We start from the raw sequence: 11,555 nt of genomic DNA, 5'->3' as shown, positions 1-11,555 counted from the left end.
CTCCTCCATCACCATCACCATCACCAGGACCTCTGCCTTCTACATCTCTTCCATCACCAGCATCTGCTCCTGGCTCGGAGTGTTGCATTTGCTCATGGGATTGCCTTCCTACATGGCTGATCGCCTTTCCACTCCTTCTTGCAGGTAGTGTTTGGTGTCTGCCTGCTCTCCTGTTCTTTGCCTTGCACTGATTCACTGTGTGTTCCTCTTCAGACCGAGCCAGGCATACTTATCCATTTGTCACAGTGATGTTGTTTGCCTTTTGTGTCCTGTTTGTCTGCATGTGTCTGACGTGTAACAGGATTGCGTCTGGGTAGGCTCTCCTCAATTACATTAGATGGGATCAGCTTCCTAGTATGGGGTTTTCGGGGGATATAGACGGCACAGAGCCAGGGTTTGTCAGAAGGGAAACTGCTGCATGCATGAAACGCAGATGCAAACAAGACGCAAAGTCTGGGATTTGTGCTAATTGTTGATGTTTGTTTGCTCCCTTAAGCCAATTAAAAAAAGAGGATTTGCAAATCAGTTGTCCCCGTTTGGCAATATATCAGCAGTATTGCCAGCAACATCAGCAAAGGAAAGCCAATTTTGTTGGCATATTAAGTGTGACCTTGGAAAATCTATTGTGTTATGTGCAACAGAAGTATTACCATTCACCGTCGGGGTAGAAAACATTTACATCAAGATGTAGACATCAGGTAGACATCAAGATATACACACCATAGACATCCTGATGATCCTCAGAAGCTTCAGCTGACCGATGACGTAAATTAATGTTTTCTTGAAACTTCATACATGCCACACACGCGTCACTGTGGTAAATCAAGGATGGCCACTCAGCGCGCTGAGAACCAACCCCAGGATCTACGATACACAGTCCCACAACCCAGCAACTGCCAGTAAATTGTAAGCTACGTATCTTGATCTAGTGCAGAGCTCTATAGCTATCATAGGTGGCCTCGGAGCTCACAGAACTACTTCCTGTACAGGACTGAGGTGAATCTGCAATTTCAGTTGTCATTAAGCACCATCTAGGGACATTAGCTAATGCTACCTGACTACGCCTTACAGATACACACTGACTATCAATCTAGCTACAAAGAAAAATGCCTTCAGGGCCCAGGCAAAGCCTAGATGCCCATTTTGCCAGAATTAAAGGAGCCTGCGCAATAGGGAAAGCATGTGCTGCCTGCGGATACCGTAACAGGGTCTTGGTTCGTCAAGGGAGCAACCCCAGCCTTCTGACAGGGACTTCGGGTCCGTATCTGGACCCAAAGTCCCCAGTGTCTTGTTTGCTGCCCAAAAGTGCTGGGCAACGCCCTATCTAAGAGGGGGCCAGAAAGCACTGTCTCTGCCACCCTGACAATTTTTTGAAGCGATGTTATACCCATTGTGAGTACAGATCAGCGGCATTCGGACCAGCCGGGGCCGAAGCCGAAGAGGACAAAGCGCCACAGGGCAAGGAACACCGGCAGCAGGAAGATCAGAGCGCCCACGCCACCACCCATCAGCAGCAGCTTGTTCCTCTTGTACCAATCCTGGTACTTCTTCTCCACAGCATCCTGTGCGCAGCAGTTGCCACTCAAGGGCATCAGTGGCTGTTGCTCTCTGGACAATCTAGAGAGAAAGAAGTATGCAGACACAAAGGCAGAGCGATCGCCAGGAGGTAGGAGAAAGGGCTGCCTCGCGAGTGCACGTCATGTAACAACAATACAAGCCCGGCCAAGGAGCACTAAATGACCAAATGAATGATTGAAGTCAATTGCAAAGGAAATCCTCCGGCACAGCGCTAAGCCGATAGTGGCAAGGTTTCTCCTTTGAAGTTTCAAGGTCATGGGCCACATTGACACAAATCCTGGTGGGAGAGACAGAAAAACAGGGACGAATGCATTGGACCGCAGGTGTTTGCAGCCCAAAGCATCCCAACACCCTTGACATTCCCGTAGGCAAAGAAAGCGCGATGACAATGGCCAATTACGAATGATGTGCTTCTGAGAGCTGCAGGCATCCTCACAAGAATGTGCCTTCCTTGGGGGAAGCCAGTCCTGATCTGAAAGATCAACATCTACTCTTGGAGAGGGCTGAATATCAAATCGGCTGTCAGGGAGAAGAAAAGCGCACATATGAGCCAACCACAGCCTCCATGGCGCCATCGCGCGCAGCTTGGCGTCCCATGGGAGTGCCAGCAAACTGGGCCAAGACAGCTGCTTGCGCAGCCACCAAATTTCCAATCACGGCTGAGCCCTTCTCATCTCCGAGGATGTTCAGACCTGCACGCAGTTGTTACTATGATTATTACACGCTTTTCCTGCCAAGAGGCAAGGTGCGTCCTGCAGGCAACCTGCAGTTGAAGGCAGCCACAATTTTACCCCTTCTTGGACTCGCCAGAATCACGCAAGACCCAAAACAACCACCGTGGGGACAGTGCTCATAATGTACACCGCACCCCGCTAGCCAGCGCCCACGTAATTTGCAAGCGCACAATTGATGTCTTCCCACACAGACAAGAGGCTTCACTGGTAGAGATTGATCTCAGCAAATGCCACAAGAAGCTTCATTGATTGAGCAGAAACTTAGGATGTGCCACACACTTGACAGAAGCCACAACTGCAGCAGCGAAAGTCAGTGCAGAGCAGTAGGTGAGGCCTGTATTCTGGACAAGTCTGGCAACAAATTGTGCGGCACTTGTGAACGACACTTATCATTTAGATGTTATTATTAAATATCAAGAATGCCATGTAGGTAGGGGAGGCTTACCTTCATGAAAGGCAGCCTGAACACCGACAACGGCCTGGGTCTTGACCAAATTGGAGATGGTGTCCAAAACTTCCTTCTGGTTGAGGCTTTCCAAAACCTCCGTGAATCCAGCGTGCACTCCAGACTCCACGTACCTGTAGGCGGTACAGGCGCAACTGAAGGATCGGCTGTATTATCAGGTCTGTGACAATCAAGTACGACAGAAGCTGCGGGATGGTGCGCAGGTGTCCAGGTTTTTTAGTCCTTGAGCTGTTATAAACCGCCTGAGATGGCATCCGAATTGTGTTTTTACAACGCGGAGAGCTGTCGCACCCTTCGACTCGGTGATGCCGAGCATGCGGCGCTGGTCCATCGTGCAAGGGTTTACCATTCTGCTCATCCTCCTTGTCGTGCTTGCGGTGAAGCTTGTGCGCAATTCTTTTTGCCAGCCCACTCTGTTCCTCGTTAGCACCTTCCATTGGATATAAACTTGTGCCACACCCTGTTCACAGCAGCAGCGTTGATTGACGGATGAGAAGGATCACCAGTCCTGGCAAACCGCCTTTGGTAACCGCTTCACTTATATGGTTGTTGCCGTTTGAAATTTTAAACAGATATCTCATCGGCACATTGGTGTTGCAGCTGGTAATTGACACCAAGGAGACTGGCAATTACCTTGCAGATCAGGCAGTCAGGCGGCTGTTTATATGTGGTTACAAAGACACCTCTCTTCACGAATCAGTCTTGCAGCTTCTATTTTACCCAATGCCTTGCGGTCTGCGCTGAGTGGCAAAGTTTGGTATAAATAGAAGCGCAGCTGCACCGAAAGGAGAATCTGTCGGGAGGATAGCCTCATCAGGCTCTGCCGTGCCCATGCAAGATCTCGCCTCTGCAGCATCAGCAAGTGCGACATGTGGGCGGAAAATCGGGAACTACTAAGTGAAGTGATTTGAACTCTTGTGCAGCTAGTTCCTGCCACAAGAATATCTCGACATTTCTTGTCGGTCACATTTGCATGTCCACCAGCGCGGCGCTAGCTATAGCGCTGATCATCATGATGGGTCAGGAGCTTCCGAAAGAGTCTTGGCCCGGACTTGCTATCGCTAATCGTGATCAGATGCATGCAACAAGCAACCTTACACTTCTAAGTGTGGACCCCTTCAGCCACATGCCACACAACAAGTTGCAGCCCGATGGGCACTGTGTCAACGTCATGACGTCAACGTCATGTGTACACGTATACGGTATGTTTGTGCACAAGCCTGGAAAGTCATGGCTACACCTAGTAATAACACAAATAGAAGGTTCTTTAGAGTCTGGTGGTCACTCCTACCAAAAATAGCATGCCAAGGCTCTGTGGTGCCCCGAGCAAGCAAATCCATCAACCCACTACTCTGCTTGCTAGTGCCACTTCCCAGCACCCCTCACTCTCAGCTAAGTGCAACACAGGTCCCTTCTGCAATGCCCAACTCCCCAGGCTCCACCTTTAGGGCCATTTTTGTGACCCAGTGGGCCGCAAAAAGCCAGGGTTTAGAGACTATGAGGCGAGTAATCGGCCACCAGAACATCACCACTACTCAGGCTTACAGCCGCTAGTTTCCCACCATGGAGGAGGACCTCGAGGTCTTAGACGACATATCTGGCTCCCCCAATGAGCTCACATCTCGTGGTGCGCGGCCGCGTCGGCCAGCCGCTGGTTGGCGAGCACGGCGGCCGAGCGCGGAACGCGGATGCGGCCAGAGCGGCTGCGCACGCCGGGCGGCTCCGCTGCGGTGTTCCCCAGGCCGACGGCGGCCGGCGCGGACGCCGCCGCGCTCGCGCCCAGCGCGGCAGCGGAGGCCACAGCCGCGGCTTCCGTTGGCGCGGCGGGCGCGGCCGGGGCCGACCCGTGGACGGCCTTGGGCTTCCTGCCGGGATGGCGCTTCGGCGGCGGCGCCTGCTCCGTCTCCTCTGCTGTCAGGCAGAGCGATGGTGTCTCGTCAGAAGCATACAGAGCTGCGCAGATATTTGAGACGTAGGGTATTGCAGCTAGAGTGGAGTTGTGTGACTTTGCCGAGATACCAAGCACAGGCTCATGCTTTGCGTGCTTGGCATAGAGTACATATAAACAGACGCAAGCAAAGAAAACGAGTGAGTGCTACACCTTTGACATTCCAGCAAGAGACCACACCTCCAGTTGATGCAGGAGCAACAGATTCGTCCGGGAGAGCAGGCTCCGCCCCTCCGGTGTCCTTCGCGGCCCTCTCCTCCGCAGAAATGGCCGCCTCCTGCTGCACGGTTGCGCGGATGCGAGCAGCCGCTCGGTCGGCGGCGGCCCGCTGCGGCGTGCCGGCCTTCCTCGGCCGGCCCGGCCGGCGCGGGGCCGGCGCCACCGGCGCTGGCTCATCCTCTGCGGCCGGGGCTGCTGGCGCTTCTACCTCTGCACGACAGAAATGGTTCATCCCCATTGGACAAGCAAGTAGGGAGGTCATCATGCTTTATACTTTTGTATGTTTCAAAGTTGAGGACATAAGCGACTTCAGTGTTGCCAAAAGATATGGACATGCCTTCTGTGACTGGGGCGTCCTGTGGGGCGGCCATCTGTTCCGCTGCGGCAGCTTCCTCTCCTGCGGCGGCAGCTTCTTCCTCCGGTGCAGCAGCTGCCGCGGAGACCTTGGCGGCCGCGGTGCGGGCGCGTCGGCTCGGCGGCGCCGGTGCCGGCTCCCCGGCGGCCGCACGCTTCGGCGCACGCCGGCCGGCCGGCGCGGACGCCGTCTCCTCGGCGGCTGTGGCTGCCGACGCCTCCTGAGCAGCCGCCTTCCTCGGTCGGCCGCGGCGGCGTGCCTGCATTGTACATCAGCCGGCTGTCAGATCTCTGATTCTGGTTGTGACATGGATGCTCCAGTGCTTTCATCATCGTGATCAGAGTGACAAACTCTGCATACAAACCATGGCATTGCCTTGCTGCGAACAGACAATCTGAAAGTTCATGAAGAGCTGCTTATCTTTCGTGTGGTCTTGATCTTTTCAACACATAGAAGAGAGGTAGAGAACAAGAGCTGCACACCGGCCCACTGGCGACCTCGCTCTCAGCCGGCGCCACAGCCTGCCTGGCGACCTCAGTGGCCGCCTTCTTAGCAGTAGACTTGGCTGCGGCTGACGCGCGCTTTGGCAACTCTGTCGCCGCCTTGCGCGCTGTCGGCTTGCGGCTGCGCTTCGCCGGCGGCGCCTGCTCGATCTCCTCATCGCTCCCTTCTGCGCATAAAATGTCGGAAGCTAAAAACAGGCGCCGATCCAGTTTCATGGCAGCTTTTCCTCTAATCCCTCAGATTTGGTATGTGGGAACTAGATTTGCAGAGCGGAAGGTGAGAATGAGGACATTGGGCAACATCAGCCTCATTGCAGAGCTGTACACAGCTACACATGGCTGTTCCCAAAGCAGGCTGTCCTTGCACAACTAGAGTGGTACGCCCGCAGGCGCATGCGAACAGAACTCCTAGTCTCTACTCCAACTAATCTGCAAGTTTGCTATTGTTCCGAGCTCCTCAGCCCCTCATTTTGCAGCTCGATATGGATTTGGGCAGGCCATATCTTTTTGGCCCCTTTTTTCCCAGGTGCTCCTCTAGATTGGGCGGACTAATAAGGCCATCCAGACCCGTGCAAGGCACCAACGCGTCATTCCAGAAGCAGCTGGCATCACCACAGATATCTTCAACAAGCACTGCACTCCAGTGTCTTGACATGCCTGAAGGGGCACCTAGCTGCAATGCCTCTTTGATGCCCCTTCAATGCCCCTTTGACATATCGACCTCGTTGGAATTCCCGCCAGCACTGCAGCAATTCTGAGGGCAACCTTCTCCCCAAGAAACATATTCATAATTATGAAAACTTCGGAAGCTCACCCTCGGCCACGTCCTTCAAAACGTGTGTGCGGCGGGTTGCTGCGTTTGAGGGGCCCGGGGACCCCCCCGCTGTGATGCCGGTTTGTGCACTGGCGGCTGCCCGCGGCCGCCTGGCCCGGCTGCCCGCCTGGGCAGAGAAAAGTCCCGTTAATAATTTCCTGCGCTGCGCATCTGTGATATAGCAGGAGTTCCTGAGGTCGCACATTGTCAGCCTGCAAGCTTTGCTGCAGTCCTCAAGCGTACCACTAGCAAGCTCCAGCACCCTGAAGGGAAACACTGGCCCCGCTTTGTGCCAGTGCCACAAAAGCACCACAGGACTTTGCTGGGAGTTACTGCAGCAACAGACTTGACAGTGACACACGCAGCACTAATGCTTAGGCTGGTCAACTACCTACTGTGCTTGAGAGAACTCTTCCAGGAAAACACTTGCTTGTGCGCTAGGGTCATAGGACACGACGCCATTTTCTCCCTCTAGGAGGCCTTCTACATAGATATGGGACATGGCAGATTGGGATGGGAACAATGAAAAGTGACTGCAGCAAAGCGTCCAAGAGACTGCTGCAGGGGTAATTGAGCTGCACCTTGAGCGCTGTCACCTTTGTGTCAGCGGTGGCTTCGGTGGTGGCCGGCTTGGCCTTGGGCGGGCGGCCCCGCTTCTTGGTCTGAGGAGGCGGTGCCTCCTCCGTCTCTTCTTGGGGCGCCTCATCAGGCTCGGCTGCTGCAGCGGCCTCATCCTCAACCTGCATTAAGATTGCAGATGCTTTGGGACAGACTCAAAAGATAATGCGCACTTACAGCCGCCAAAGTGATCTTTCGTGCAGATAGAATGGACATCAACACTTGTCCTCAAGCGCATGTAAAGATGCTGCATCATCTGTGGAGCTCCCTACAGATTTTGTGTAGACACGCTGGCACCAAGATTGCCACTGAGGCGCTTGCAAGCAATTCAGCATCGATAACGCTGCCCTCAAAGTTCAGTGGAATGTTTTGGCACAGGCACCGATGCCGGAGTGCCTGGAACTGCTTCAGTGTCAATGCCTTTAGGTGTCTGAGAAACAGCACGAGCATGTCAAAACAATGCCAACATGTTTAAATATAACGCGGCAGCATGGGGAACCTGACACGCGCAGATGAAAGGAGTGGCTCTCCTGCGTGCTTGAGGCGAAATGAGGATGAAAGAACATTTCTTGCCAGCCAAATGAGGCTGATCAGTTCCGAGAAACAGTCATGAATATGAGTGTGGGATGGAAGCCTGCCTCTAGAGGCCCGGTGGGCGTGTCATGCGCGCGGGTGTGGCGGGCGGGTGACTCAGCGGGCGCCTGATCTGGCGAAGGAGCAGTGGGTGTCTTGTGCCCTGAAGGGCGCCCACGTTTTTTCCTGGGCTGTTCAGATGCGAGCTCTTCTTTGCTCTCTGGGGCCTGCAGGGATGCAAAATCCAGACATGGTCACATCACAAGAACAGCATGGTCCTTCTTTTATCTGAGAAGCGCACAAATGGAGGGAACACCAGTGCATTTGGGGAAACATGAAACACATATATGTCCCTGCATAAAACAAGTGCTCATGCAAGACAACTTCTTTCCAATCAAGGATCAAGAGACAACATTTCAGGACAGAACACTCACAGCAACGCTGGGAGTCTGGGTGGCAGCTGCGTCCAAGCTAGATGGCAATGCAGATGAGCCCAGGTTGCTTGGCTTGCTTGCGCTGGGTGCCTGAACACAGAACACCCATCCTTCAAGCCCCAGGATTTTTCTCGCGGTCTAATTTTAGGCATCTGTAAAAATCCCTGAAGATACATAGCAATGTTAAGAATGTAGGCCCCCTAAAACCCCATTTGTCCTGCAAGCGGCGGTGGCTGCCCTCGATCCAAAAGCCGGCGCCTTGCTCTGTGCATGTGAGATCTACTGAATCATGGCAATCAGTCAGGCTACCCACCTCAGAGGTGCGCCGGCCAAGCAGCCGGCCAAAGATGGTCTTCATGATGGAGCGCGGCGGCTGCTGCGGCTGCGCCGGGGCCGCCGGTGACTCATCGTCTACGTCAGCGTCCCCGCCATCCAATGACTCCTCGGTGTCGTCATCCCCCTCTTCGGCGTCGTATTCACCCTCGGCATTCGCGTCGTCCGCCATGTCCACGTCAGCAGCTGTCGGCGTGTCCTGGGCCTCTGGAAGAGGCGCATCCAGCGCATCCTACAGGAAACAAATCTGAAAACATCAAGGGCGTTGACAAAAGAGGGGATCTGTCAATACGCAAGAGCTCTACTGGGCTGCAAATACACCACTGCCACGGCCTTTCCTTCCACCAGGCTGCAAGCCAAGAAACCGGTGAGTCGGCACAGCTCACCACACAGATTGGCTATCAGACAATCCGCTAATACATGTACAGACAGCTGTAACCTAATGAATGGCAAGTGTAGGTGCTTACTGCCTGGATCTGGAGACAAGAGGGAGAACATCACACCTGGAATTCCGCCAGGGAATCACGGGGGGCCCGGTTTGCGGCAGGCACCAGCATAACCTCCTCCTCAACATGCTCCACCACAGCGACGGGTGACGCCGGCAGAGCCGGGGCGCCGTTTGCGGCCGGGCCGGCAGCGGCCGACCTGGGGCGTTCCCTCAACGTCTGCGTCAGCACCCTCTTGGTGCGCTGCGCCTGCAGCATCGGAGATTGCGCGAGCGTCAGATATCTCACTCCATTTCAGAACGGGAGTCAGGTTGCACAAGAGGAACTTAGCAATATGCATTCTGTACAAACTTGTTGCCCTAATCGGCTGGACCAGCCCAAAGCTTGCAGCAGAAAAGGCACACTGACATTTCACCGCCAGTGGACAGGAACGTCGTTGAAAAACTTTGTAAAGCGAAATCTGTGACATTGGCTGAGGTTGTAAGCAACGAGCAAGTCCGATCGCTGTGAGAATGGCACTATCTTGCCCTTTCTGCTTCGGCACTTTGCTGGCTCACGAGGTCACTGGCATCCAGCAGCAATTCAACCATCATTCTCCCATTGCAGCGGAGATGCGGACGCGTGAGATAACAGACATGTGATAAATACTGGCCCGAAGCTGGGACAAGCGACATTCGCTTGGCATGGCAAGAAGGGCAGAGGAGTATATTAATAGGTCATAAGCAAAAAGCACACCTCCTCATTGGCGGCCTTGGCGGCCGCCTTGGCCTCGCGGGCCTGCTGCTGGGCAGCGCGCTCCGCCTGGGCAGCCCGGGCAGCGCGCGCGTCAGCAGCTTCCTTGGTGCTAGACAGCAGCTGCTGCGCGGCTTCCACATCCTCCCTCGCAGCTTCCAGCGCCTCCTTTGCCAGCCTGTGTCCAGCAACCCTCATCCTTACCAACACATCCATCATGATAATTGACCGTCCAAAATGCAGCTCCAACCAACCCCTGAGGTTAATAAAGCTAGAAGGTGAGGCTAGAAAGATTCAAAACAAGGCGTGATGCCCTCTAAAAGTCTGCACAGAGCACGCAGAAAGGAATATGTACAAGAGCCCGGTAGAAATTTTCGGTGGAGACAACCACGCAAGAGAGCTGTGCATAACAGGTGTGCAAGACAGCTGTGGAAGCTGCAAGACAGTTGTGCAGGCACGCGAAGCACACCTTGTCTCCTCGGCAGCAGCCGCCAACTCCCGGCCCAACTCTTCCGCATACTCCAGGGCCTCCTGTGCGCGAGCCTCGGCGCTCTCCTTGGCCTTCAGTGCGGCAGACTCAGCTGCCAGCGCATCCTTCCTGTGCCTCTTCTCGTTCGCCAGCAGCTCCTCTGCGCAAAATCAACAAAAAGAGCGTGAAGTTACTTCCAAAGCATTGGAAACTGCAGGATACCATGCCACGGCAAATTCTCCATAAAAAACAAGGTCTCCAGTGTCAAGATTATCTAATTTTGAGGACCAGGCTACAGACATCCTGGATTAAGGTGTGCAGTAGGTGCCCAAACTCAGCTTGACGAGAGTGATGCTGAAAGCACGTAGCTCTGTTTTTACTCGTTGGTATAGGACATGATTCAGGTAGCCTCAGGAGCAGTGCATGACGGCAACAGTCCTGAGGCCTCCTGTACCACGACCCTTACCACGAGTCCGGGAGTTTATCTGAAAAATGCGAAGGCATGCGGGTACTGTACTCACCGGCGGTGCGCAGCTCGGCGTGCAGCTTGAAGGCCTCGTCCTGCGCCGCCTTCAACCGCTCCTCCGACTCGCTGCAAAAGGGGAGAAGGATATCAGATTACCGTTCTCCACGTACGATTTATTGGTCTGTACTTTCGACATGCAATGCTTTACCTGAAACAGCTCAGCATACTAGCCTGTGCGGCATACAGACGTACTTCAATGGCAGATCCGTGTCAGATCCTGTCCAGAGCAGCTGCCTCACTAATCAGGAAGATACAGATCACAGACTGGGACCATCCTCAAGGAACGAAGGGCATACTGCACTCCCGATGACACTCACATGGTTTGACTGCACATGGGCAAGACAAGGCAAAGATGTTGGTGTTGGCAACACAGGGCCTGCGCACAGCACCCGCCTGCCAGAAGACCAGGCAGAAGACAGGCCAGGTGTCCCAAACCATCAATGCGTGCTCAAATGGCGAGATGCAGAGGTGCATCTCGAATTTCCCATGCATGTCAGAACAGCACCTCTTCTGCGCGAGTGCCTGCAGGGCTGCGTCGCTGGCCTCCTCCTGCTCGTGCCCCTTGCGCGTGAGGCCCTCGGCCAATTTCGCCTTCTCCTGCTCGGCCGCCTCTGCGCGCAGTGTCATGGCCGCCAGCCTGTCCTCCAGCAGAATTGCCCCCTGCTCCACCTCTGCCAGCCTGGCCTCTGCGCAGGGAAGACTCCAGTCAAGCACGGACAGTAAAGAGGAGCAATGACCTTCTGTGGGGTTTCTCACTCACTTAAAGATCAAGCACATCAAATTTTCCATCTCAGCATGGATGGTGGA

The 11,555-nt window shown here is 54.4% G+C and overlaps 1 protein-coding gene across 1 annotated transcript; it reads right to left on the bottom strand.

The window, feature by feature from the left end:
- Window positions 1-658: 658 nt before the first annotated feature.
- On the bottom strand, window positions 659-3,489 carry COCSUDRAFT_53321 (hypothetical protein). The gene is made up of 5 exons (XM_005647856.1): window positions 3,412-3,489; window positions 3,070-3,238; window positions 2,758-2,891; window positions 2,122-2,270; window positions 659-1,562 (listed from the first exon to the last, which is right to left on the bottom strand). Exons 2-5 carry the CDS (start codon window positions 3,213-3,215, stop codon window positions 1,404-1,406), a joined length of 588 nt encoding a protein of 195 aa, XP_005647913.1. The 5' UTR covers window positions 3,216-3,238; window positions 3,412-3,489; the 3' UTR covers window positions 659-1,403.
- Between the last annotated feature and the right edge of the window lie 8,066 nt (window positions 3,490-11,555).

This window comes from Coccomyxa subellipsoidea (assembly GCF_000258705.1).
Source record: "Coccomyxa subellipsoidea C-169, whole genome shotgun sequence".
Lineage (NCBI taxonomy): Eukaryota > Viridiplantae > Chlorophyta > Trebouxiophyceae > Coccomyxaceae > Coccomyxa > Coccomyxa subellipsoidea.
The sequence above is the reverse complement of the archived record's forward strand: the minus strand, read 5'-3'. Positions and strand labels throughout refer to the sequence as shown.